The sequence below is a fragment of the Centrocercus urophasianus genome, unplaced genomic scaffold (assembly GCF_019232065.1).
Source record: "Centrocercus urophasianus isolate 14NV4802_14NV808 unplaced genomic scaffold, USGS_Curo_1.0 seq_33, whole genome shotgun sequence".
Classification (NCBI taxonomy): Eukaryota; Metazoa; Chordata; class Aves; order Galliformes; family Phasianidae; genus Centrocercus; species Centrocercus urophasianus.
The window spans coordinates 6,990,278-7,018,030 of NW_024884900.1; the positions used below are offsets into that span (position 1 = coordinate 6,990,278).

A 27,753-nucleotide genomic window follows, 5' to 3' on the forward strand; every position below is an offset into this window, starting at 1 on the left:
TCATCCCTGTGCTGAATCACGTACAATTCATTACTCTCTGACAAAGCCTCAAGGGAGCTTTCCATCACTATTAGCAAAGGTGTATATGACAACTGCTATATTGCAGATCATCAACAAAAAATAGACATCTCTGTTTGAAAATGCTCCACAGTGCCAAGCTGACTGACTAGTGCTCATGTAAGACTCAGATACAGGCACACGGCCTTCATAGCTCTCTGAACTGTTGTAATATGCAACGTTATGCCAGCTTACAGACCAGCCACAATCACAGCACTGCCCACAGAACACAGTACAGAAGCTCTTTTTTAACACTTACCTGAAATAATAGAGAGCCACTGAAGAATCAGTGTGCTTGCAAGCTTTTTTCACAAGCCTCTCCACAAAGGTGTGCAAATCATCTTGCAGGACATCCACTCTCTTGCAGTACTGCTTAGCTCGGCATAATGAGTTCCTGAAAGAGCATTAAGCACAAACCCAAAGCCATTACCTCCAAGAAGAGCTCTAGGGAAAAGATGTCTGAACTCTCATCACTGGACTTAGCATAACACAACAAAAAAATGGTGCTAGCTCTGGGCAGCAAAGGAAGCACACATTGCTGAGGCAAGAAGGGTGAGCAGAATCACTGCTCTCCACCTTGAAGCAGCTACTTGAGCAACAGAGTCAACATTCTTCCAGAGTTCCACCAGGTGAAACTGGCAGCCAGAAACCATGCTACAGCAGAACTACTTCACAAAAGGGGAAGAGAGCAGCACTTCAGAGCAGTGCTGAGAACATCAGGGAGTGGGGTATAGAGGGCACACATCACAACACACACCATGCACTATGCCTGTCTTGTTTATATCCTTCCTCACTGCCAGTAAGCAGAGACAATCTGTACTTTGCCTGTACTAGTAATAATTTCTTGGGAGTTCTGTTCCAGCCACAGCAGCAACTCTGTAAGCCCAGAGAGTTGTTGAACCATTCAACTCAGAGCTCAGAGGCCTGGGGAAATATTCAGAGACATGGTACTGTGCCTGCAATAGCAAATATTTGTTCTGCAGGTTTCCACTTGCAAATTGGTTTAACGCTTGAAGTCCCTTAGACTAGAAAACTCAGGTGCTGAATGCTTTCTTGTGTTTGTGTGTGTGTGCATGTGTGTGATGACAATAACCTAATTCCACATTATCGATAAACACAGCAATTGTCTCCATTCTTAAAAAGAGAAACTTCAGGGATTCATCTAATACTACTGGTGTCATGAAAAAGCCCTCACCTACAGCAAGAGGATTAAGGACACTTACGTGAAGATATGAGCTGTTTTCTGGAGGAAATCAACCTCCTGCTTGTCTGCGTCTGAGCTCATGCACTGTTCAATCACTTGAAGCAGAGGCTCAATGATGTCGAACACCAGGGGGTTCTCTGGTTGCTTACTCAGGAACACTTCAACCAGATCCAGCACCTGAAAACACAGTTACTGAGGTGAGAACTAATGTAAAATAGGAACAGAGGATGGATTATCCAAAGCAGCTCCTTCAAACTGGAGCAGTGGCAGCTGGAAGATGTCTGAAGAAAATTGTATTTACAGCTGAGATCTGTACACTTCCTGCTATCATTTCTAATGTTAGGACATGATAATGTGAAGACTAAATGTTTGAAACTGAAGATTAAAAGCTGCTGGTTAACTCTAGCCTATTTTGTGCAGTGGTACCACTTAAAAACAGCAGTTATGAGAGCCACCACCACTCAGCCAGACCTGAAGTCACTGTAATTTGGCACAGATCTGTTAGTTCTTACACCCATAAGTCCCCTTCATCTTCCAGACACTGCATGACCATAAAATCATACTCTTACCATACAGCATCAGAATAGAAAAGCAGCAAAGCCAATGGCTCACTACACAAACCAGCCTTTCTCCTAGCTACTGTGACACCAGATGTTTCCATACATGAGCAGCTGGAGCTGTTCCTGCATGCCTGACTGCCTTGTACCATACCACGATGGCATCAGGTGGCCTCCAGTCAGTATTACAGACACAAAATAACCAGGAGGGGGTTAATCACATCCCTCCTGATTTTTATTAGCATAACAAGTCAAGAAAAAACTTAAGCTGCAAGGTTACCAGGAGGGATTTTATGTGCATCACACTGAGGCACATCAAGCTTGTCCAGTTTACAAAAACTGACAGGTACCTTCCTTATGGGTAAGTGCAGGGAGAGAGCCAGCCAGCTCAAGCATTTCAGACAAGCAAATCAAACCCACAGCTCATTTTTTAAACAGCACAACCTTGTTTTCTTTTTTGAGTAAGTATGTGAAGCCCCAGTCACTGCCCATGACCTTGCTGCATCAGGTGCAGTACAATCCAGAAAAATCCAGTCCAATCTCCATGAGCTTACATCATACATGAATGTCCAGACTATTTAGCATTAAGTAGCTCATAGCACTCAGTAGGCTACAGCAAGCAAGCTGGCAGGCCAAAGCTCTTTGCTTGGGATACTTATCTCACCTTAATCTTGAAATCCCTCCGCAGGATCTTCTCTTTCCGTATCCTGTCTTTCTCATCCTTCTTTGCTTGGATCCGTTTCTGCTGTTCTGCAAAGAGAGCTGAGATGTTCTTGTCGAGAGCCATCATAGCCTCATCATCCAGTTCTTCATCACTGTCATCTTCTCCCTTTTGTTTTTTTAGAATGCAAAAACTACGTGTCACTTCACGTACTTCAAAAACAGCTCCTAACCCTCACCTGCCCAGAACAGCCCCAGCTCTGCAGAGACACAAAAACAGACACTACATAATAGCATCTCAAAGCTTTAGTTCCCATCCATCTCGTTGACTGCAGGTAGGAAAGCAAGCTATCAGGCTAGACTGAGGAAGCAACAGTGCTCAGGACACCCTGATAATAAATGAAAGAAAAAATGACTTACTGTCTTTGAAGCTCCTGACCTCCTGCATCAAATGCCACGTAAAGATGACAGCTAAGGTTATCACCACATAGGCTCAGACAGAACGTGGGGTTTTAATAATTTTTCACCACCCCAGACCTCCTGGTATCTGTATCAAGGTAGGTACTCAAAACATACCAATGCATTCCCTGCTTGAAGAACATTAATCAGCTGACTGCGAAAATCTTCATCCACTTCTTCATTCTTCTCATCTTCACTATCATTCTCTTCCTCGGTGTCGCCATCATCTGAGGAGTCTTCACTTTCATCATCATCATCCTGAGAAAGAAAAGTTCATCTCCTGATCCCACCATTCCTCAGGCCCTGCTTAATTCTCAAATGTGTCACTGGTCAGAAATAAAAGTCAAGCCCTCCCTGCTCTCTTGCCTGCAGCCCTCAGATAACAACAGGCATCAGGTCGTCACAAGAGCTAAGAGCAGAATATCACATAGACTTACCTCTCTGTCACACTGAATGTGCCTTAAAAAAGAAGCTTCTAAGGAAGAACTGAAGTAACAGCCCTCCATCTGACTTCCCTTTCTGCTAACAATTAATAATGTTTCGTGACCTGAATATCTGCAGTTCTTAGAGCCCAAGATCTTGAATTCAGATGATCGTGCATCACGACCGCAATTCGATCTGTGGCTGCAGAGAGGTCTGTGCTAATCTTAGGATGTAGGCAATTCTCAGGAAGTCTCACCTGTTCAAACAGCCATACCCACAACAGCATTTTCCTTCAATCTCAAGAGACTAATAAACATGCACTTCCAGCAAACCATTTGTGTGTTCCACATACAAAATAAATCCTAATAGAGCCAAAGCCATTTCATTCAAGGCAGAGAAATGCAGTTATGTCCATTACGACTGATCAGCAGAAATGTTACTGTTAAATGCTGAGGGTCTGACAATTGTTTGGCACGAGAAATGCCACATCAATTACCGTGTCCTGTGCAGACTTGATCTTTTTCTCTGATTCTTCCACCACAACAACAGCACTTTCTTCATCCTGATCTTGGTACGGGTCAAGAACCTGCAGAAATGAGGGACTGTTTTTCCTTTTATTCAGTGCTTTGTTTTAATGCCTTTGCGTGCACAAAAGACGTGAATTTCAGCTCACACGGACAGCTGAATGATGACACAGTAAGGGCATGCAACTTTCTGACTTTTAATACCATGGTAGTTATTAAGTTCTTTCTATAAGAAACAAAGAAGGTGCAGAGGTTGGAGACAGATCACACATTTGATTTGTTACAAGTCTAGGTTCATGTTTCAAGTACTGCCATCTCTATGCTACTCTCTCAGAAGACACCACCTTACTCAGTGGTGTGACCAGCTCCAGTTTTCAGTGTTGGTTATTTTCAGTACATCTATGCTTAATCTTCTCAGAAAAAGCTCTCTTTGATATTCACGTAAAAAACATAACAGCTTTATAAAATGCATCACGAATTTCCTCAGCCCCAAACTGCTAAGGAACGTAGCCTAAAATTAGATCACATGCTCTCACAAAGAAATCATCCACAATCTGCTTTTAAATTGCAGCAGCACACATATGACAGACATTTTTTAAGTCAAGGAGGCTTTTATCTAACCCCAAAATAGAGGCACGCTTCTCTGCCTGTTAGGGACAAGACTTACATCCAAGATCAGCTGCAGGCCCTTCTTGGTCAGGTTGGGACAGATCCGTCCAAACACGCTGTTGGAAATGCGGCGTATGAGCAGGCTGGGCTGGGCAAGGAGGGAGAGGAGGATTTCCACAATCACCTCAACCCATTCTGGCTCTGTGTTCTCTGCACAGGAACAAACAATGGAAAAACAACTAACCAGAAGGAGAAACGTACCTGAAATAGTTTTTAGATGATTGCAAAGCTTCAACAAGTAACAAAACCTCCAATTAATTTAATCATTACTTACATTAGCATTTTTGCTCTTCATGAGGTACCTATTTGACCACGTTAAAGCAATTAGCAGCAGCTAGTTAGCCAAACTATCTGATTTTTAAAGGGTTTCCAATGAAATCAGTAGTCACAGGAGCCCAGGGAAAGAAGTTTGAGAGTGGTCCACTAGTCTGAAAGACGGGAAATCCTTATCTTCATACAACTAAGTCACCAAAAATTATGGCTTCTGTTCTGTAACCTACTAATTTACATAGGAATTAAGAAGAATAAGCCCATACTTAGAGACAAAGTCGTAAGTGTAAGACAGGTTCTTTTCTGCTCAAATCCCAACGTGTTTCTGCTGCTTTAGTTTAGTCTCGCTTTGGGCCTGTGGAAATAGGTTGGGATTTGACCTGTCTTTCCTGTCTGGGAAAGAACCTGTCCTATGTGTGCACACAAGGATGCATTCAGACAGCCCAGGACTTGTGCTCCTGAAGTAACGACTTTCAGGCTTGCCTGCTGTATTCAGCAAGCTCATGGGCAGCACAGAGCAAGGACTCAAAATGAACGAACTGTTGGATGCTGCTCATCTGAACAACAAGAAGTTCTGAAGCCCACCAACTCTGTAAGGGGCATATAGGAACACCATCAACTGAGGATGAGGATGGCAAGGTTGGACAACAGATTTGGAAAGATGAGGAAAGAATGAAGGAGAGGGGATTTTCCTGGGAAAAAGTGCATCAAACCAGAAATGATGCATGCAGAGTGATTCATTAATGCAGAACCTGCATTTTCTGTCTTTTGACAGGGCCTCAACAATCCCATTCAGAAAGGACTCACCAGTCTTTTTCTTCTTAGGTTCCTTGCTGAACGCCCTCTCTGTGCAGTTCAGAAGGTCACTCAGAAGATCCATTGTTTCAGATGGATTCTGTTTGACCACATGTAGACAGTAAGCACTCAGTTTGTGAATTCCCCAATATCAACAGCAACAAAAGGAATATATCCCAAACCTAAGGATCTCTTTAAAGAGTACAGGTATTAAAATCAGCTACTATAACCCCTCTACAGAGGAAAATATGAAACAAAGTAGAATTGTTTCACCCAGCAACAAATCAATAGCACAACCAGTGCTTCCACCAAGCTTTGCCCCTGTAACTTGGTGTCTACAGACAGTGTAAGAATCAGTTTATTAACTCCCAATTCCCATTTTTAGAAGCCAGAGGCAGCGAAAGAACAGATCTCTGAATACAAAGAAATTCTCCAGCTGGGTGTTCAGGAGGCTTTGCTATCAATACATTTTGCATTACTCAGATTTGCTTCAGAGAGCTTACCTTGAAAAGATGAATGGCCATTAAAAGCAGAAGTTGCTGAAAAGCAAAGTGCTTGGCACTGTCTGATTTACTTTTCTTCTTTTGCAGGTTCTTCACAGACTGAAGTGTTCTGAAGAAATAAATCCTTTTGAGTCTTTCACGATAACAACAGCAAACCCCCTCTTATGATCAGACTAAAATCATGACAAAATCTACAAAACCATTTTCTATACTCAACTTCTAATTTACTGATATTGGACATACATCCAATGCATAATCTTAACAATAGCATCTCAACCTCGTGTGGCTTACAAAACCTCTGCACTTGGACACAAGCTACATTCCTAACACTATAGCCAAGACAAAGACCCTTATCATGCCCAGAAAAGAGCATCAGGAAAGAGTCAGTGGGAAGTCTGAACGGGCATCCTAGGGAGAAAAGCTTAGCAGAGTTGCTAACTTGTTTAGGAGAGGGACTGTGAGTGAAAATAGGAAAGGACAAAACCACTTAACACACTGTTAACACACAGAATAAAACAGAATTGGGTGATGAGAAACAGGAAGGCATCTGAAACCCAAGTACCAGGTACAGGATACTGAAGGGAAGAAACACAACTGCTTCTGCCTGTGAAAAGGTTCTGTTGCAGCAGTCAGAACAAAAGGAGGAGGACAAGAGAATACAGCGAAAATCTTCTATTAGCCCAGAGACTAAAGCCTAGAGCCCTTTTTAGCTTCCTCATCCCATGATCCCAGCACACAGCCTCCCAAACTTCTCACCTCTCCCAGGCATCTCTCTGTTCCTTGGTAAAAGGCTTCACAGCTTTGACATACTTCTCACTGGAGAGCAGCTCACTGGCATACTCAACAAGATGAAAGATCCACAGCTTCCCATCTGCAGTCACACCATGGATGTGCTTCTCCCTCAAGGCTGCTGCCTCAGTTGTATCCCCCAAAACAGTCAAGGTATTTAAAGTCTGAAGCAACCTAAAAAGAAGAACAGCCAGCACATTATCATCAGATGAACAAGATGACCTTCTCCAAATTTGCCAAAATACTGTCCCCAGACAGAGCACTCAACACGGAGCTCTGGTCACTCATTTTAACCCAGATTCACAACCCTAACTTTCAAGCCATGCATGTATCCAGGCACAGTAATGTGCACCTCATTGCCTTGGTGCCCCCAAAAATGCTCTACACTGACTACCATCCTTGTTCCCAGCTGTTTCCCATTCTTTGTCCCATTGTGTTCTCTACTTTCCCTCTACTCAGGTTAGAGCATCAGCCTGGGCAATCACCTGACAGTGTCTGTTATTCCATGCCTGTTTTATTGCTCAAACTCCATCTCCCTTAGCACACGAATCTATCAGTGGCTCACACACAGCCCAGACAAAAAGCCAACAGCAAGCTGTGTGACCTCTCTCTTTAGTCCTTTTACCTCTAGTTTGCAACAGAGACAACAGAAACCACATGAGAAAACACATCCTGAGTTCAACTGCCTACCTGACTGTCACACATATACTCAGTAGGTTTGCAATGAAAAAAAAAAAAAGTTTTTATTGGAAAAAAGCTTAGGATCTTTGGGACATTCAGATAGGATCTCCCTAAAAAAGAAGCCATTTCCTAGGCCTGGAGTCAAAAAGAAAACACTCCAATTGCAGCAAACCAGCTCAAACATCTTGTTCTGCCATTTGCATGGTGATCGCGGTGTTTTATCTCCAGGAAAGATGAAAAAATACCAAACATAGGGCATGCCAGGAAAACTCTTACCCAAAGAAATAGTTTGCTGCCAGTGAGTGAGCTTGTTCATCTAGGGGTTCTGATATAAGGGCATTTGTTTCAGGTATTTGGGAAGTTTTTTTCTTAGTCTCAAAGAAAGCATGGAAGAAGCAAAACCTACAATACACAAAATGAGAAAAAAAAATAATAAAAGTCAGTTAGGTCACAGTAGAGCAAAACCAGTCTATTTGCACATACAATATTTTCATAAGGATGTTTAAATACTGAGAAATACCATTCTCTACATTAAAACCCTTTTCTCCATGTATGCAGGGTAAAGACCAGAAAAAGGACGCTCATGATTTCACACAAGTGAAGTATCAACATTTGAGGCCATGCAATACTCAGACTGTCACATTTGGGTTATATCCTCCAAGACTCAAACTGAAAAATAAAATCACTAAAATCTGACACAAGGATTAGAAGTGACATCTTCAAACAGGCTAAAGAAGGAACCCAACATTTATAAAAAACAAATGTGACTGAGTTGATTACAAGGGCCTGAACTACTTATGACAAGAGCTTGTCCAAGTTTGCAGAATGCATTTTGAAAACAGAACCTAATCTTCTAAATAACTAATTATGGAATATTTGTGTATCAATCTGCCATGAGAACAGCTTACCTAGAGCACTGCTGTAAAGACAATAATTATTCCAAGCACATGTGGCATTCAGTCTTAGAACCATTCTCACCTGGAAATGTCCATCACAAGGCTCTCTTCTTTCTTCACAGGACTCTCAACAATGCTCATCAGTCGGTGGATGATCCATTTCCTTAATCGAGCAATCTTGTGCTGTGCTCTTTCAATAGGGAAGTGAACACAATCAGTAGCATGAACACCACACACAAATAAGCACAAAGCACAAGACCCAACGCAGCAAGAGGTGACTTTCACATAGAGGGTTTACATTAAGAATAGCAAAGTAAGTTATGTGGTAAGAAGCAACAGGTACATAAGAAGAGATACAACCCTCCCAAGCTTGCTTTTTACTACACAACAATCAATTTGCCCCACCAAGGGATTACAGATCACCAGCACTGCTTTAAGAACTGCATTAGCAGCTCCCTTAACCACAAAGCAGAATGAAAAGACGCATCATAGACGCACTCACATGTTTTTATTTTCCTGGTTCTGCTTTTGCCGGTTAGTTGAGAAGTCCAAACAACAGTCCAAGTCTGGCTTGAGGAACATGTCCTTGAGCCACTCAACGTATTTCTGCAATGCCACTGGCTGCAGGTGCCTAACTACCCTCCAAACGCTGGGTACCACTGGGTAGCCTTGATTGGTGAGAGTAGAGAAGCTGATCATCACTGCTAGCTGCCTCTCCGGATCATCACAGCTGGTCAGGAATTTATCTACGTATGCTTCCATCTCTGGAGCAAACTTAAATCGGTCTGGAAGCTGAAAAACAGTCAAACAAGCAGGTTGGGAGCCGCACACTGAGCCTGCATGTCACTAGGAGAACAAATCACTACTGATTTGACTGCAGTAAGTGAATTAAAGCCACATGCCTGAACACTTTCATAAGGGATACAGCAGGTCATTGATTTCACTTCACATAAAAGGAATCACTGCAAGCAACCAAAGAATCCTGGCATGTACCTCAACCCTTCAATTTGGACTTTCCCAACCAGCCAAGCTTCAGCAGGCCAGACCACACATGGATCACTGCAGCTAAGCTCTTAGGTTGCTCAGTTCTATTTTATGGGGATAGGTTCAGGATGTTTCTCCCACCATTTGCTTCACGCTTTCCCTCAATTCAGAAGTTCTCCCACATCATCATTTCTGGTCTCATCCAGCAGCCTGCTGGTCTACAGCACATGGGACAAATCCCACCTTCTCTCCCTGACGTCTCAAAAGTGTTGAGGCATTCTGAAAGAAGGGGGAGTTACCAGCATAACCTAAAAAATAACACCAGCATGTCCTGAAGTGCAGCTGGTTTGTGCTAAAGCCTATTAATGGTGTACTGGTCTGCAAGGCATTCGGCTGGCAGACTGTCCAGCAGCATGCAGACCATCAGGACACATCCCATCTCACCACACATCCCATTCTGTCGTGACTTTTCACTGCCCACAGCGTTTATTGCCTTCACATTTGGTCTGGAAAAAAACAGAAGTATAACTGGCCCAACCCTGAAGAGAAGCTGTGGCTTCATTACAAAAATGTAACGTAACTTCTGTAAAAGAATAAAACAACTTGTCTGGTAATGTATCATAATCAGTACAGAAACCTGCCAGGAATGGGAAAAGCAATGAAAGTTTAGGGAATGCTGCTTTTAAAATAAGAGCTCTACAGATTTCTAATTAACCACAAATCCATCCACCCAGAGCATAAATATTCCAACAAGCCATCTCACACAGAGCACAGTTTAGCAAGGTCCTGCTTTTCCTGGATTCAAAACCTCCTTATTTGTCTATCAGTATGAAAGCTGGGAGAAAAAAATAACAAGTGATTGGCTGCAAACAGGCTAATAGCTCACAGTGGGAATTTCATCATTTCTCAACAAAAATTTAATACATTTGCTCCCTTGGCTAAAAAAAAAAAAACAACAACAAAAAGCAGATTAGGTAAGCTAACTTCAATCATTACCACTCAAGCTTTGCCTAGTTTCATCTCCAAGAGCAACACGAATTCAATAAAAACTTACATTTGCTTACCAAAATAAACAACCTGCATAAAGGAAGGAAACAAAACAAAGAAAATAAAACTGAGATATTTTCTACTTCCTCATCAACAAAACCAGGCTTTTCTCTTTGCATACAGTTAGGCAGAGGTTGTCTTCAGCGAATTTGTGTATTTCAGACAGGAATTACATTAACAGATCTTTCGATGCACATGGAAGAACAGAAAAAAAGCCAAACACAAGAAAACAACTCAGTCAGTGGAAAAACCCTGGAGAAAACTGGTCCATATATGGAGGCACCATGGTAATCATTATTTTCAGTGCAAAGACACATCTATCACAGTTCTGGAACCAGAACAGAAAGACTGTCAAATCCAATCCCTCCCAAGAAAGGGCAATGATTTTTGGGTCCACTGAGAATGTTTAGGACTATGTTAGCATGACAGCCAAGTTAAAGACCATTATTATCAGTACTCTCCTTTCATTCTTCCTCCCTTTATAGTAGAGATGTGTTGTTTGCTTGATTCCTAAGTAGGAAGGAGGAAGAGGAGTTCCAAAATCCAATGTCCATATAAAATCTGTGCTTAATGAAACAAGCACCAAAATACACAAAGAGTAAGTTGTCCTTTTTTGTCTTTGCTCTCAAATGTTCATGCAACACCCAGCAAACTGAGAGACAAAAAGGAGCATCTAGATATGCAAAATCAAAAGGACTGCCAAAGGATGACATATGACATTGTCAATATGCTGAGGGCTGCCCTTCCTCTGCTTCCCTCATGGTTAGAGCTTTCTTGACAACATCTATGAAAGCAGTGAATGATTCCAAACTCCTTAACATAAGTATGAATAGCAATACAGAAATAGGCACTAACAGCTAGCAGTCACAGACTCACTCATCCCACTGCAATCACCATCATGCAATAACCCTATCAGTAAGAGTCCAAAGTCTGAATCACATATATGTGTATTTTTTAAATACAAGAAGATTAGAAAAGAGGACAAACATAGGGGGCAAGTTGTGCTCAGAACAGTGCCTTTATCCCTGAACATGAGTACCTCCAGAAGACCTACCTGAGTTGTTACAACGTGTTCTCCATAGTGCTGCATCACCCTTCCTTTGAGAACCATCTGCAGCTGATCCAGAGACAAGAATGGCAGAGCACTGCCCAGCAGCCGGTAGCACATGTAACTGAGCAGAAACAAAGAAGATTCTCTCAAATAGAGACAAAGTCACAAAGCCACATAGGAAGATGAGACGGGGGTTGAAACTAGATGATCTTCGAGGCCCTTTTCGACCCAGGCCATTCTAGGATTGTATGACAGAATAAATGATGGGGACAGGCTGCAAGGACCACGCACAAAGACTGAAGTCAAAAATCCTAGTGTTGAAAATATTCCTACTGCCTAGCACAGCTTTCAGATTTCTCCCCATACCACATCCTCTGCCACCTAGAAAAAGATGAGTCCTCACCAGCAGCCCCTTCCTCAACCCACTAGCTGGTTCTCTTCTCCCTATGTATTCATTTCCACAGGACTAACAAAAATTTGTGTGTTTTTGCAACTTGCTGTCAAATTTTATCAATGTTTTTTTTGTCCAATGGGCTCAAGACCTGTTAGATAGATCCTCAATAGATATATTGAGGATTTTGCTCTATTTTTGTACAATATGAGTTGCAGGAGACAATCTAAGAATCCTGCAAAGATCTAATATTAGACTTGGAAAAGAAACTGAAACAACTACTGCTAGGACTTCAATCCCAGTCACAGCCTACTAAAATACAGACTGTGTCAGAACCCAAACCAAAGGAGACCAATAATATTCAGGCATTTTAATGCATCCCATTCTAGCAGAAATCACACTGATAATTCGTGGATTCCTGTAAGGTTTTTCATGAATATCTAAATAACCAGATGTTTCACATTGTTCATCAGAAAACATCTGCTCCATCCTACCACAGGGCAACAGAAAGACTGAGGCAAGAAACAGAAGGATATTAAGGAAAGCAATAAATACTGCACATTAAAACAAACCTCACAGGTCCTGATTTCTCCTTGAATAGCCCATTCTCCACAGCTTCATTCCAAAACAGTTCAAAGGCACCTTCCTTCAACGACACTTGTAGCAAATCAAGTCCAACACTGGGCAATTTCTTGTCCTTCTTCTCTGACTTGGCAGCACTTTCCAGAAGCTCTACAAGCCTAAAAGAAGCAAGAGCAAGGTGTGAAAGATCAAGCCTGCAAGGGAATTGCTGAAGGCCAAATTTATCCTGCTGAACAAGGCAGAATATTTCCTAATCACCAGAGGCAAAACACCTCAGGAGAAATGTCAGAACTATAATTTAATAACCTGCACAGCTGTCAGCATTTAACCCCCAACATACATAGAAAGTTAAAAAGCATTCCTAGTAGTAAATACAGGCAGATTTCAGAGGGAAAGTCATACTTCTCTCACAGATAGCCAAGAGACCGAGAATGCTGCATTTAATGGTGGTCATTTAGCAACTTACCTGGGGATATTTTCTTCATTTACAATAGTAGGTGAGCCAAACAGCTTCTTTAGCTTTTTAGGTTTTAGAACACCAGGGAACTTCTGCATGCCCACTAGTAAAAGGTGCAGGTTCTCTGGAGATTTGAAGGCTGACGTCAGATCAGCTTGCAAGATGCCAAACAGCACCTCCTCAAACACAGTTTCAGGAACCTGGACAGAAATTAAGGTTTGAGACTATGTGAGAAACGTCTGAGGGCATTTTACTAACCTGCTGTGTCGTATATTAAAACACCTGCATTGTACAGTGTTTTACAAAAAGCCTGTGGTGTTTCAAAAACTTTACAACTAATCTTTATGGTGATGCAACCAAAATTAATCCAGTTTTTGTCCAGTATTGCCATACAGTCCCCCAGGTGCTGAACCACACAGAACGGGACAATATGTTGTTAGTAAGCATGGATTTGTCCATGATGGAGTCAGACTAAAGTAAATCAGAGCATCCTTCCCAGAACAAAAGCATCTGCTCACAGACAATCTAGAATATTGCTCCCATAGTTTAAATTTACTCTTCCATAACCCTCCCTCAACTTCTAGCTAAGAACAAATGAAAAAGCAGTTCCCAAAGCAAAGCCTTCCCTCCTCCCATCCACCGCAGGCCGTGGCCATACCTCTGACAAAATGTCAACAAGGGTTTTGCGAGGGAGATCTCTGAGGTGTGTTTGGTGATGTGCCAGCTGCTGCAGAAGCTGGATGCTCTCCAGCAGAGCCTTCTGGTCCTAGAAAGGAAAGACAACTCAAAAAGCAAAGGCTCGCAGCCTTTCCCTCTATACTCTCTCTATTTCAGGCAGCCCTAGAACCACTGCTGACAAACAACAAAAATAACCATGGTAATGTTACCTTGACAAGCCGGCCAGATTGGAACAGAGACATAACTCCAAAAAAGTTTCCAAAAGCAGCATTTCTTACAAGTTTCTGAAAAGGAAAAAATAGCGGAATAAAAACCCAACCCCCTGAGAGGTTACATCTCATATTCAGCTACGCTTCTGATCTGTGGAACAAGGTGGCTGGAAGATTTAGCCTAGAACATCCTGCCAGATGAAGATAAGAAACCCAAAACCAACCTCCAGCACCATGTTTAATAGTGCCTGTCATTGATTATCTCTCTGTCACATGGCCAAATCTCAGTTAAAATAGTGGCAGACAACAATGCCATCTATTTTCAGCTTTCAGAAATACTTCACTTTTTTTCACTGCATGAACCCCAAAGCCACACTGTCCAGGTTTCAGACTCCCGAAGAGCAGAGAACAACCAGCTGCTGGCCAATGCTGCTACAAAAAAACTCACCTTTTTCACTTTTTCAAGATTATGCTTTTCTTTTATCTGTTCCAGGACACTGCACAGTGGGATTTCCTCAAAAGCCTGCAAAACCTAAGGAGATGGATGAGAGCTCAGTTGGCAACTCTTGCATTCTATGAAGATTTACCTAGTTCAGCCAAAACGGGGCTGAGCATCAGATGTGCTACTTCATTAGAGTAGAATAGAGAAGAACTAGAATTAGAACCAGTGCAGACAGAATCACAGAATGGCCAGGGTTGGGAGGGACCTCAAGGCTCATGAATCTCCAACCTCTCTGCCACATGCAGGGCCACCAACCTCCACATTTCATACCAGCCCAGGCTGCGCAGGGCCCCATCCAACCTGGCCTTGAACACCTCCAGGGATGGACGGGGCATCCACAGCCTCTCTGGGCAGCTGTTCCAGCACCTCACCACTCTCTGGGTAAAGAACTTCTCCCTGACATCCAGCCTAAATCTTCCCTCCCTCAACTTAAAGCCATTTCCCTTTGTCCTGCAACCTACCCTTTCAAAGAGTTGATTTCCCTCCTGTTTGTAAGCTCCCAACCTAGCATAACTAATAATAAAAGCATTTTGCTGCAATCATATGACCCTGTAACAGAAGCAACAAAACCTTTCAGCAAGGCCTTGACCTAAGTGGGAAGAAAACAGGCCCTGCTGTATCACCAGCTTGTTAGGTGAGATAGGGTCACATCCCACTGGGGACCGCCACTGCAGGAACTCACTGACTTATAATTATAGACTCAACGTCTACAATATTACAGACTTAAACAGCACAGAGAAAAGACCACTGAAATCCCCAAGTCCAACCCCAACCCACCCCACCATGCCCACTGACCATGTCCTTCAGTGCCACATCCCCATGGCTCTGGAACACCTCCAGAACAGTGACCACCACCCTGTGCAGCTGTGCCAATGCATCACAGCTCTTTCTGATAAGAAATTTTTTCTAATGTCCAACCTGAACCTCCCCCGGCGTGCTACTGCCTTTCATCCCATTGCTGTCACCTGGGAGCAGACAGATCCCCACCATGCTCCAACCTCCTTTCAGGGAGGTTTGCTCTTTTCTCATAGGTAAGTGCTAATGTCCCACCCTCAGTGCTATGTAGGATGGTCGAATGCCCACCTACTCCTTCCCTATTTTTCACGATCAGCCTCATCACTGAAGCCTCTGCCTCACTTATTAGGCCACAGCAAGCAACTTTTAAGCACAACGTGTGTGATACCAGAGGAAAACGCCCTTGCATCTTCTAAGTCAAGAAATAAAAGTATCCTGTTGTGACTCCAACGCACTGACCTGTGCCAGGGCCAAGCTGAATCCCGGCCTCGCAGCCTCACGCGTGGCTCCCAGCCCCTCCACCAGGCGCTTCAAAGCGTACTTCAGTTCTTCATCCTGAAACAGAGCCAGGCGGTGACAGCCGCCCCACACGGACCCGAGCGGCTCGGAGCCCCGCCGCTCCCCAGCCGCATTTGCTCACCTCCCCGCCGTCCCTCAGGTGCCGCAGCAGATTTTCGGTAGCCTCCAGCCGCACGTCCTGCTCGGGTTTGGCGATATCCCAGAACAGATCGAGAAAAGCGCGGCCCTTCCGCAGCACCCCTCTGGGATCGGCCGGCACCGCCCCGCCGCGCCGCGCTCCCGGCTCCGCCATGCCGCTCCTCCGCACGTGGGGCCGCCGCAGCGCCGCCCGCTCCGCCTCTTCCGGGGCAGCGGGGACGGAGCGGTCGCGGGGCCGCCGGTTGTGCCCGAGCGACGCGATCCGCTACTCGCGGACCTCCCCTCATCGAGGGATGCCGCCGTGCCCTCGTGGGTCAGATTTGGCCCCGAGGCGCCCGCCGGTGGAGGTGGAGGACCCGAAGCACTCAGAGCCTCCGCAAACGTACAAACAAACAGCGCAACTCCTTTATTTCTAATCACCCGCGCGATTTTCACTTCGTACCGAAAGCTCCAGACACGCGAATCCCGCAAAGCCGCCCAGACGCAGCGCGGAACCGCCGCACCGCACGGCACAAAGGCGCAGTGCCGCGCCGCCCGCCTGTGACGGGGCGCTGGGATTTTCTGTCAGGCAGCGGCTGGGGCAGCCCGTCCCGGCGCGGCGCTGCAGACAGGCACAGGCAGGGGCAGCCCTGGCGCGCGCGCCGCCGTATATAAGCGGCGCGGGGTCCTCGTGGCGCGGTCCTGTCACGCTCGCACGGGGTGGAGGCTGAGGTGGCGATGGCGGATTTCGATCCTTACGACGATCGGGCCTACAGCAGCTTCGGCGGCGGCCGGGGGTGAGCTGAGGCGCCGGGGGGGGGGGGCAGAGCCCGGGTTTGGGTCGCCGAGAAATGTCGGGAGCTCCCCGGGGAGCGGAGAAGGAAGCAGGGAAAGGCGCTCCGTGACCCCGGCCTGGGAGGAGGGGGCGCGGCCCGGCCGGGCCTAGCGTGGCCCCTGCGCCGTGCGATAGCGGGAGAGGAGGCAGACGGGCGGCGATGCCGCTTGCGGGAGCTCATCGGCTCCCCTCGTTGTCTAACCCGGGTGGAGGGGGCCGAGACCGCGAGGGGCCGGGATGGGCTAGGGGCGATCCCTCGGTTAGGCGGATGAGTGCCGCCAGGGTTGCGGTGTGGCGGCTCGGAGCTCTGGAGAAGGGCGGGAGGACGCGGTGTGCGGCAGTGCGTGTCTGCCGGCCCGGGGGCGAGCGGGGGGAGGGGATGGAATACAAGGAATACAGGATACGAGGAGGTGCTGGGCTGGAGCCGTGGCGGGCCGTGCGGAGCTCTTGCAGGGCCGGGCCGGGAGGACGGAGCTTCCCGCGAATGAAGGGTTCGAGGAGGACGGGAGGCCGCGAGCCGGCAGAATGGAAAAGCCCCGGGAGCGGGCGGCGCTGCGATGCCCGTGGCGGGCGGGGCGCTTCGGTCAGCGCCGTGAGCTGCACGCGGCACCGAGGCGCGGGGTGACTCGAAATCACCGAGCCGTAGCAATGGAGCTCGGCTCTGTGACTTCGGCGGAGGCTGGATGTGTTGGAGGAGTGGAAAGTGGGCTACAAAAAGCAATAGCGATTTGGAAGATTGCCTTAAATCAGGCTAGGAAATTCAGGTAGTTGGTTTCTTGAAGGTTGGTGCAATGCAAGTTAGTGTGCACTAAATTAAAACAGTAGGCATAAAACTGTGAAATAAACTGTTTGCAAGCAAGTGCTAATGAGTATGCTGCTTTTATAGCTCAGTCTTTCAAGAGGCGCTTTCTAAACAGTGTTTTCATCCTTCTCTGTGGTTAAAGGAATAAATCAGTTTCACCTCTTTGGCAGTTCAGGTAGCAGGATGTATTGCTGAGGTCACAGGGGTGAGTTTTTGTATGTGGGCAGAGCAGTACTTAAACTTTCTGAATTAGCTGTTCTGTACGTGTTTATCCTTTGTCTAAAGGGGAGACATCCCAGAGCAAACAGATGATACAGCCGCTTAGAAATCTGCTTTGACAACGATAACAGCCTGAAGTGGCATTTGACACTTGTAACTAATTCAGATGCTGCTGTAGAATCTGCCCTTGTCACTGTAGGCGTGTAACATGAAGTAATAAAGCTGAAATTAAAATGTGCCTTTCATATTCAGATTTCTTGAAGAGACTACTTAAACTTGCTCTCAGGCAAGGCTCAGATGCATGCTTTACTGAATCAAAGTTGAAGTAATTAGTGGGTGCCTCTGCAGACGTCCCTGCTAAGTTACTAGCACCTGATTCAAAGATTGTAATAGCTCCCTCTGCTTCATGTGAGGTCTTATAATGCGTAGCATAGTGAAAACATGGCTGTTAATTCTTGAAGGTTCTGGTTAAAGAATCCTTTTTAATTCCTGAGGGCTCTGGGACTGCAGGAACGGGGTGAACTCAGTTGAGATGGAGTTTCTCAAAGCTGCATTTTTCAAAACCTTGGTCTGCATGAAGAGTTAACGTGAGATACCAGTGTGACAGATATGAAGTGGCAGTTCCCAACAAACTCTGGCATTCCTGAGACATCTGCCCTGTTCTCTTATTTCTCAGAATTACGCTGGAAGAGCGACAGAAGATGTCTGTGACTTGATGGGATGGGATTTTGCTGTACTTGAGATGTGTGGTAGTTCTTTATTTACAAGTGACTTTATTTCAGACAGAAAATATGCTGTTAGCACAAATAACAAAAAGGTGTAAAGCATTCTCATCAAAAAGGCAGAGAGAGAAGTGTGAGACTCTCGTTTAGCTATTAAGTACCAGCTCTCCAAAATATGTCTAGTTGAATTTTTTTTTGACAGATTTTCTGAAAAGAGCAGCAGAACATTGTGAGAGTACCTTCAGAATCATGGCTTGGTTGCTCCTTCACTCCACTTTGGCCTTACGAGGTCATCTGGCTTAGTCCACCAAAAAGTAACCTGGTTATAGAGGTGCTTCTTCCTGCCTTTGCTAGAAACAAACTTCCTTGGCTTTCTGGAGAAATATATTTATGTGCTCACTTCTCCTGTGCAGATGATGTCATTGTTACCTCATTGTGTCTCAGCAAGGGTTGCACTGAGTGGGAAATGCAGGCGTGAGTACTTTGGTGTGACCCAGGTCACTGAGTTCAGGGGTGTTTTTAATTATAGTGGACTTAGTGTATTTGTTACAAACTGAGCACATTGCTGCAGTCTGACCTGGTTCCTGGATTCAGCCTTATTTATTTTCAGCATTGAAAAAATGCAGCAAAGTGTAGGAACAGCTTCTTCTGGTGCTGTAAAAATAGTAGAGGCTGTACACGAGCCTTGTAGGCTGCTATTTGAAACCCTGTGTGGCCACTGGTGTTCCTCAAATGATCCAGGACACCAAATATATAGTTATTTCATAACTGAGGCCTTCCTAGAACAGTTCCGTGCTAATTCCACTTTCTAAGTGGAGATAGCTGTAGTTGGAGCCCTGGCTGATACCCTCCTTCCTGCATTGGCACATTGCCTTCCAGCTGGCTGGATCACCTTGTTGATAGGCTTTAGGATGGGCCTTCAGATGAATCAGCTTGCTGAGCCGGATGATTGGCAGCCCAATAAACATGGTGAAAGTCTGCCTGAGCAATTTTGATGTGGTGGAAGGATTTAAAAGTTGAGACTTTAGGCTGTCAGTTAAATGTATGGCATTTTAATGGCTGTTTGTGAGGTCATTGAAAATAAAGGACAAGGACATGCAACTTCTGCGTGTTTCTGAGCTCCCTCGAGCAGCTCTGCATCCTTGAGCTCTTTCTTAAAGCTCAGTCATGTGGCTGAAATAAATATTGATATACATCCATGGCATGCAGATACAGAAGCTTTGGTTCTCGAGTGTGTTTTAGGTTTGTTAACAAGAGGAAGGCAGATATGGGATATTGTCAAAAGCACTTCAATATGAACTTGGGTAGATGCTAGTTAAAGATATGCAGGTTTTGACTCCAATACATGCAGCAACTCGCTGGTGTTGTTGGGGGCAGCTCCTGCCTGGTAGCACCAATAGGCACAAAGGACAGGCCTGCCTTGCAAGAGTTAAGGAATCTTATCCAAGATTTCAACATTGTCCTTCATTTGCAATAAAATATTTATTCTGGAATGAAGAAGGGGGGGGAAAAAAAAAAAGGTGAACAAATACGTTGCTTGTCCTCTGGATTTTTGGCTGCATGCAACTAGCCAGAATAATATTTGACCCTCTGCAGAGATCTAATTAGTCCTTGCCATCCTAGCAAAGCCTGGCTTAATACACGTTGTGTTCCAGTGCCCTTTTAAATGCACAGTGACTGCCTTGGAAAGGGAGCAGCCATGAACAAAATCCAGTACAAACAAGGTACCGAAGGAGAGAATGCGGGCAGAGTCAAAGGAAGCATCTCAGATAACTGTCTGCTTAGGCAACACAGATGGCACTGCAGGGTTGCCTGGGGCATCCTGCAGTCAAGAGATGCAGGAGCTGTGAGTTAAGGGCCTTTGCTCTCTGTAATAGAGATCAAAGTTATCTTTGGATGCTTAGACTGCATGGGAGATGAGCACAGATGTGTTACATTCATGAGGTGAAGAATTTAGCTGCCACTTCTCTAGTTCCTCAGCAGCCAGTGCTGATGGATTTAACGGAGTGAGGCTGAGAAAGGGTGGGAAAAGACAACTTTGTTTTCTTCTGCCTTGTTCATGAACCGCAAAGGAAGAAGGAAACGTCCAACACCGCTTAAACTGGGTTTTTCTGCCTTTAGAATGTCTTGTTCAGCTAAGCTGTTCAGCGTGTGTTGCAGATCAGGCAGCCTTTAGATATCTGACAGCTGATCCCTGCGGTGACTTTTCAGGGTCAAAAGATGTTTAAACTATCGTGGAATTGATGATACGCATTTGATTCAATGCTTTGTTTCCACATAAGCTTCAGGATAGGCCTGAGCCATGCAAGTATTTCTTTACTGCTATAAATTATGCCTAAAATCTGGTCTGGGCTGTGTTTTTCTTAGAGTAGTGAACAGTGTGGATAGCTCTACGTTGCTGCAATCGTCATGGCTCGTGATACAGGGAAGTTCATTCTTCATCTTCCCCCACTGGAGTACTGGTCAGGTAATACAGTAAAGCAGAGAGCAGCACTGTTGTGGAGGTGATGGGCCTCTAACAGATAAAGGCCCTCTAACAGAAGTCGGGGAGAAAATCCACTCCCAAAGAGTCAGTGGGTGTCACCCTGCACTGCGGGGAGTCACGTTCAGAAATGGGCTGTGCTTCCTCACCAGGTCTCGTGGTGGTGGCCTTGGTTCACGCAAACAGAAAGAGCTGCCAACAGAGCCCCCCTTCACAGCCTATGTGGGAAACCTCCCCTTCAACACTGTCCAAGGAGACATAGATGCCATCTTCAAGGATCTCAGCGTAAGGAGTGTACGACTAGTCAGAGACAAGGAAACAGATAAATTTAAAGGTGAGTGTTCAGAATTGCTTTAGTTTTGGATTGCTTACTGGGAGGAGAAAATTATCTGCTTTCAAAATCTTTTTAATGACTAATTTCAGTCTCTGCTGTAAAGGCAGAACAACAAACTAACATGTTGGCTTACACGAGGTCTTTCACCAACAAATAAGTTGATATTGGCCCCCTCATGAAAGACTCTTAAGCCTTCTTTCTTTGTGGTTTTTTTATGTTTTGTAATAAAATTGAAGTGTCTGACTCACCTAAGATTGAACATCTTAAGTTTTGAGTGTGTGCATAACCTTTCTTTAGCTCAGAAGATTCCCATTGCTTTGCCTTTTAGTAGATAGAAGAGCTGCAGGTGTTCTAGAGCAAGTGAATCATACTGACATTGGAAGTAGCTTGTGGAAAGGAGGTGTATTCCTAAGTGACTTTGTTAGAGGATAAGGGTTTAATGCAGGGAGCCTGAGAGAAGGCACAGTGAATTCACTGCGATGTGACAAAATCAGGTTGCCACCAGCAGGTACCTCAGCTTCTTGTTTAAAGATGCTAATAGCAAATGTCAATATGCAGCTACATACCTGTCTTACCCATAAATGAAATGTCACCTGTCATGAGAACGTAAAGGGAAGGAAGCTCAGGCTCCTACTTGTGTAGTGCCTGTGCAGAGTTCTGTGCAGGAGCTGCCCCAGCTGTTAATAACCATAGGTATAAATTATAAATGAGTTCATCTGTAACGATGGTTGACTGGAGTCGTGTACATCTTGCACTTAGCCCTGCCCGTAGCTGAAAGAGAAGGGAGATGTTTGGGAAGAGAAGCTTCTTATAAATGCCTTCTAAAATGCTGGGATTAATTGCTGAGTTCTTCTTCCAGGATTTTGTTACGTAGAGTTTGATGAAGTGGAGTCACTCAAGGAAGCTCTTACATATGATGGCGCAGTAAGTATATTTCCAACTGGTTTGTGAAACAGGTGAGCACAAGTCTCACACTTCTTGGCAGCCCAGCTAGCAAACTCTGAAGGGATTCTCCTCTTTATTTAACAGCTTTTGGGTGACCGATCACTGCGAGTGGACATAGCAGAAGGCAGAAAACAGGATAAAGGTGGCTTTGGTTTCAGAAAAGGCGGACCTGATGACAGAGGTGACTTCTGTTTTCCTAGATACATGCTTTTTAAATATAGCTGTTGTAGTGACCACTTCTGGTGTGAACTAATGCATGCAAGGCACACAGATCAACATGAAGACTACAGGAAGGAGAATCTGTCTGCGTTGTCTGAAACGTAGCTGCTGCCGCTCCTGGAATGCCTGGAGTAGATGTGCTTTGTGTCCAAGAGCTGAATGTGCTGTCACTCCTAACCCAGGAAGTGAGACCAACCCCCTAGCAGTGTGCACGGTCTGGCAGGGGACAGTCATAAGCCCAAGAGTCTGATCTGCTGCTATTTTCTTACGATACAAGAAAGTGAGCGATGTCTCATGGGAGAGCAGGCTTTGCTGATCGTAAATCTAACTTCACTGAAGTTTTTCATACAGCGTGTAGTGGGGAAGCTTTCCTGACCACGTATTTTTGGTTAATATAAACTAATCATTTGTTACTTTCCAATGGAACTTGGCAGTACTGAAATGAAGGTCTTCCAGCAGCCTGGCATTGGATATTGAAGGACTGAACTTAGGTTTGGTGTCCCCTTGATCAGTCTTTCCCACAGCTTTAGACCTGAACACAATTGTGGCTTTTTTCCTAGGAATGGGAGGAGGTTCCCGAGAATCCAGAGGAGGTGGATGGGATTCCAGAGATGACTTCGGTTCTGGTATCAGTATTAACACTTCTATAGGCAGCCTCAAAGGCACCAAAATGTTCTCACTTCCATGTCAGCTCGTTTGTCCCCATTTCTGTTTTGATTCAATCTACTGTGTGCCAGCTCTGGATGTGCTGTGGCTGCAGTGGAATTCTTAAAGGGGAAACTTGAATTGCTTTGTAACAGAGGAAGTGGTCTTAATTTTAAGTTTTTATGAAATGATTCAGGTGACAGAACATTGAATGTTGGTGGTGGTGTCAAGGTTTTAAGCATTGCACTTCTTAGGCGTGAAGCCAAGAATATTTATTTAATAGTAGCAGAAGCAGACAGGTCTTGTGGAAAAACTGATATTGGTGCTGTGTTCTCGCAGTGTAGAGGCTTTAACCTGTTAAGATGTAATGTCGTGTCCGTAGTCCTGAAACAAATGACATCTCCAAAGGTGTGTTAGAGTTCCAAAGCATGTTTGCATGCAATTCCTGAAACTCAGGTCTGTTATAGTCGTGCCAGTGGCAGCAAATAACTGAATTTGCTGAGTTAGAAGGTGGTGATGGAGCCACTGTGTTTGTTTTTGACTTCCAGTTAATTCCTAGTTATCAGTATCCAAGGTGATATTAACGCCTGTGCTTTTGTCCTCTGAAATTGTGGGTTTGGCCCATTTTCTGATGGGGAGATGTTGGCAAGTGCAGTGTTGCAATGTCTGGTCTCTGCATGAGTGCAATGGATAAAGCAGAAGGAGGGGTGACAGAGCACACCATGGCCCTAGCATGGGACTGAAGCATGATGCTGGAGAGAACAAGCTTGCTACAGTGCTGTGCTTAACCTGCCTTTGTAGCTAAGCATTCTGGTGTCAGCCTCCATAGCCATGTAGCTTTTTTGGCAGCTTTCAAATACAGATATGTTTCATCTGGACGAATGATTTGTGTGCCAGAAGTTTAGCCTTTAAGTCTTAGTTGCTACAGAAGCGCTTCTGAGATTCCACTGCATTGGATCAAATCTTTAAAAATGCTGTTTGGCACAGCAGCAGAGAATGGTCCTGCAGCTCTACCAAATGCTGAGTGGGAGCAGAAACATTCAGATGGGAACACAGCTTCTAAGAGCCTTCTGGAAAACTGATTCAATTCCACTTCAGTATTTTACTAGATTGAAATATCTTCTTCCCGTTGAATGTAGATGGAATGATAGAGGAATCTGCCCAGATAGACATTGGTATGAAATGGAAGTCAAGTCAGTGACAGGCAGTTTTTGGTGGGTTTTGATACACAGACTGGAGAAATGTATTCAGTTTCATATTTAAAGTCTGAATTGCATTTTTTTTTTCCTAGCTCTTTCATTAGTGTAGTAACTGCCCTGCCAATTAATAGCACAAGTGGAAAGCTATGGAGTTTCGTTACTCCCTGGTTCTTTTCCCATCTGCTCTATTTCTGCAGGTTTCATGCTAAGGCTGTGAGCAGTGTGATCTTCTGGCTGCAGCAGCACTCGTGGTACTGCTAGTGTTACCCCTGAATTCACCGTACAGTGTTAAGTCTGAGTTTAGGTTGAGGCACATACTTTACACTGCTTGATGACCCCTCCTCAGAGACTGAGCAAGGCTGAGCCTCTAGGTGAATAAATCAGGTTCTGACTGTGGCACAGTGTGGTTTCGTATGGAATCTTGTGACTCTTCCAGAACATGTTAGAAATCTGTGAAGCGACCTGTCTACAGACAAAGGCTCTCAGTGCATCATCTTGGACTGGCAACAGTGACTTGCAAGGCTTTCCAGTCATCCAAATAAAAATCTAGATTGAAAGTACTGTGAAGTGTGCCCTCTAAATTCAGCCTTTTCCTTCTTCAGGATTCAAAGACGACGATTTCCTGGGAGGCCGGGGTAGAGGAACTCGCCCTGGAGACCGACGGCCACCAGGTGCCTTAATGGGAACTGGTGGCACTGGTCGTTTCCGAGATGGGCCTCCGCTTCGTGGATCCTCCATGGACTTCAGAGAGCCAACAGAAGGTAAACTCGTCTGTAACACAAGCTTTCCTTTAAGAATCACTGTGGTTTTCTTTATGAGATTAGAGCTGCTACCCTCGGCAGGCAAATCTTACGACCTCGCTGTTTTTTCTTGCAGAGGAAAGAGCGCAGCGGCCCCGGCTTCAGCTCAAACCTCGAACAGTTGGTACTCCCCTCAATCAAGTAGCCAACCCAAATTCTGCTATCTTTGGTGGAGCCAAGCCCCGAGAGGAAGTAGTAAAGGAGCACGACTGAGCTTGGTGTTGAGAGGGAATGGGGAGGCGGGAGAAAACGCAAGACAGTACAGAGTGACTAGCTCTGCTGGAATGTCAACCCTGCAGTTTACCATTCCTGCCATCTGGCATTTGTCCTCTTTGAAACCGAAAACACAGAGCTTGTGAATGCATGTCAGCTGTTAACAAGTGGTTTTTAGTATGTTCTTGGCTTTGCTGTATCTAGTGCCTGCTTTGTGCTGAGTTTCCTCTTCTGTTTCCTTCCGAGCAGCACAGTTGCCAGTAGATAAGGCGGTGTGGCTGCTTCCACGAGTGTGGAGGTCTATGGACAAAGGTGCTGCTTCACTTCCTCCTTTCTGGGTTTATTTTACTTTAGAAGCACAGGTTAGACTTAGTTATTACCCTGTATTGTTTCCTTTCACTTCCTCAGTGCTCCTCTTCTGACCCGCATGTCTTGTTCTGTATTGCTGTGGCTCTGAAGAGGAAAACTGGAGAGTCCAGATGAGTTGAACTGAATAATTTACAGTTCTAACCATGTGGTGAAATACCATTTAGGATAATTGATGAGTAGTTGTATAGAGCAGAGCCCCTTATAAAGCTAAGGAGGTAGCTGCCCTTTCTCACAGGTTACCTGGAAGTATCAATAGCTGCAAATAAAGTTGGCTGACAAGCCTGGCAAATGGGTGGAATCAGTATGGATAAAGCACCTGCCAGCAGAGTGCTGCTGATTGCTTTTTGTAGACTTCAAAATGGTATGATACTACACTCCTGAGCTTGAAGTTAGTGCTGCAAAACTGTGCCTATTTGAGCACAGCTGCTCACTGGCTTTTTTCTGCTTACATTTCTTTAGGTTTTACATGTTTGGTAAGTTTTTAAATGAAGTTTCTACAGGTAAAATTGACTTTTTTATTTTTCTTTATGGAGTATATACTTTGCCATGCAGTATGTAATTGCCATTATCCCCTGTATTTCTTTGCCCAGTGGTGTACAGTTTTAAGACCTCTGCTTTCACTATACCATTAAAATGGGCAGATTAGAAATAGTTATGCTATAGATTCTCTTCATGTAGAAGTTTGGGTGAAAAGCATTTCTAATTGCTGCATCTCTCTGAACTCGAAGTGTTTCTTGCAGTTGTTGGGTGTTCTGTGTGGGAGGAGGGAGGGGAAACTGGCGCTAAGGGGGAGAGAGCACATGATGTTTGACAACAGGATCTGGATCTTTAACACTGAAGGATGGATGCATCCAATGCATGAGAATTGTGGGCCCCTACTACCAGTGCTGACAGCTTTCAGATACAACCAGCACACCAAAGTTCTTGGAAGCATGGCTGCTTCACTGCCAGCATCGCTGCTGGTGGTGAATTTCTTCTTAAAGTTACTTCTGTCATGTCAGAGTCCCAGCAACTCACAGAACTACTCTTTCCTTCCTTCTGCCTGTCACTTAATCTGCTTCTGAGATAAGAACCATTTGTCTAACACTAATAATTAATTTAAGACAGACATGCATTTGTGTGGTTGTATTCCAAACCAATTAGTGACCTATTTACATCTTCAATGTGGAAAAGATTTTAAGAACAAACTCCCATATAAAATTCACCTCTAGTCAAGACAGTTGACTTTTAAATGTTTAAAAAAAAAAAAAAAAAGAACAAAAAAAAAAAGAAAAAAGAATTCCAAACACTTAACACATTCTGCTTCATAACAAAATAAATTTATGGATATGGTATTTTGTGAATGATCTTTTAAATAAAAGAAAACATTAAGTAATATTTAACACTGGTCTTTATTTGAGTCTGCCGTAGCCTGTGTCCATCTCCCCCTCCAAAGTTCTTTAACACTGTATTAATTTGGAAGTAAGAGACACTTAAATAAGGGGGGTTGGAAAGAAGAAGGGAAGAAATGTAAGACTGTAGTGCTGGACAAATCCAGACTGTAGGAGGCAGTGAAGTAAAAATCACATAGAAGAGGAAGCAAGCTCAAGTTTAGTCCTGTGGCTTCAAGCTCTATTGCAAAGGCTGCAGGGCAGAATTTGGAAGTAGTTCAGCTTGTGTTTCCTAAAGCTCTTGGTAAACATTTTCCAGCAGCTGAGTTCTGCTGCCCTCTGAAAGCAGTGCCCTGTGTGATGAAGGGCAAAACGTGTGCTTTCAGTTGGAGTGGTGCATTTTGGTGTGGTGTGTTTGGTAAGGCAACATGAATAGATCAGCTGTCTGTTTTTCTGCCTGGTTTCTCCCAGCCTTACTTGATTTGTTTCCTGCTGGACGTAACTGTTGATGTTGTTGCCCTATGTCTTTCAAGTACATGCATACTGCAGGGTGAGTTAAAAGCCATGTGTTCAGTTTTTGTAATAGAAGAAATGAGCTTTGGCCTTCCTACTGGTTTTACTGCTTTCCATAGTATGAAATGATGGGAAGTGTTAGTCTTCCAGCTGTTCAGTCTGCTGTGTATCCTCAAACTTGCTATCCTGACAGCTTGAGCAGAGGATCCAAATCCCTCTCAGGAGTGACTTGCTGAGGCAGGCTGTACAAGCACTGACTGTCCGACG

At 44.6% G+C, this 27,753-nt stretch overlaps 2 protein-coding genes across 3 annotated transcripts in view; one reads left to right on the forward strand and one right to left on the reverse strand.

Annotated features, from left to right (window-relative positions):
* Positions 1 to 15,994, reverse strand: part of MYBBP1A (MYB binding protein 1a) — a 49,766-nt gene extending 33,772 nt beyond the window's left edge. The window contains exons 1-20 of the mRNA XM_042830164.1: positions 15,824 to 15,994; positions 15,643 to 15,738; positions 14,335 to 14,418; positions 13,887 to 13,961; positions 13,658 to 13,765; positions 13,009 to 13,199; positions 12,533 to 12,700; positions 11,573 to 11,690; positions 8,990 to 9,279; positions 8,570 to 8,677; positions 7,868 to 7,993; positions 6,878 to 7,084; positions 6,122 to 6,230; positions 5,631 to 5,718; positions 4,552 to 4,703; positions 3,857 to 3,946; positions 3,055 to 3,195; positions 2,483 to 2,647; positions 1,281 to 1,438; positions 317 to 451 (exon numbers count right to left, since the gene is read on the reverse strand). Coding sequence (XP_042686098.1) covers positions 317 to 451; positions 1,281 to 1,438; positions 2,483 to 2,647; positions 3,055 to 3,195; positions 3,857 to 3,946; positions 4,552 to 4,703; positions 5,631 to 5,718; positions 6,122 to 6,230; positions 6,878 to 7,084; positions 7,868 to 7,993; positions 8,570 to 8,677; positions 8,990 to 9,279; positions 11,573 to 11,690; positions 12,533 to 12,700; positions 13,009 to 13,199; positions 13,658 to 13,765; positions 13,887 to 13,961; positions 14,335 to 14,418; positions 15,643 to 15,738; positions 15,824 to 15,994 — 2,780 coding nt within the window. The remainder of the gene's footprint in view (positions 1 to 316; positions 452 to 1,280; positions 1,439 to 2,482; positions 2,648 to 3,054; positions 3,196 to 3,856; positions 3,947 to 4,551; positions 4,704 to 5,630; positions 5,719 to 6,121; positions 6,231 to 6,877; positions 7,085 to 7,867; positions 7,994 to 8,569; positions 8,678 to 8,989; positions 9,280 to 11,572; positions 11,691 to 12,532; positions 12,701 to 13,008; positions 13,200 to 13,657; positions 13,766 to 13,886; positions 13,962 to 14,334; positions 14,419 to 15,642; positions 15,739 to 15,823) is intronic.
* Positions 15,995 to 16,519: 525 nt separating this feature from the next.
* On the forward strand, positions 16,520 to 26,982 carry EIF4H (eukaryotic translation initiation factor 4H). 2 transcript variants are annotated; one of them, XM_042830167.1, is made up of 7 exons: positions 16,520 to 16,616; positions 21,032 to 21,213; positions 22,073 to 22,137; positions 22,243 to 22,339; positions 22,938 to 23,003; positions 24,824 to 24,982; positions 25,098 to 26,982. In XM_042830167.1, exons 1-7 carry the CDS (start codon positions 16,558 to 16,560, stop codon positions 25,232 to 25,234), a joined length of 765 nt encoding a protein of 254 aa, XP_042686101.1. In that variant the 5' UTR covers positions 16,520 to 16,557; the 3' UTR covers positions 25,235 to 26,982. The 2 variants fall into 2 exon arrangements, with proteins under 2 accessions (XP_042686101.1, XP_042686102.1); XM_042830168.1 differs by lacking the exon at positions 22,938 to 23,003.
* The last annotated feature ends 771 nt before the right edge of the window (positions 26,983 to 27,753 follow it).

Bases quoted from the DNA above. Each gene is read 5' to 3' on its own strand.
- EIF4H (XM_042830167.1), top strand. From the start codon at position 16,558: ATGGCGGATTTCGATCCTTACGACGATCGGGCCTACAGCAGCTTCGGC. The intron at 21,214-22,072 runs GTGAGTGTTCAG...TTCTTCTTCCAG, and splicing joins GGAAACAGATAAATTTAAAG to GATTTTGTTACGTAGAGTTT. The intron at 23,004-24,823 runs GTATCAGTATTA...TTCCTTCTTCAG, and splicing joins CAGAGATGACTTCGGTTCTG to GATTCAAAGACGACGATTTC.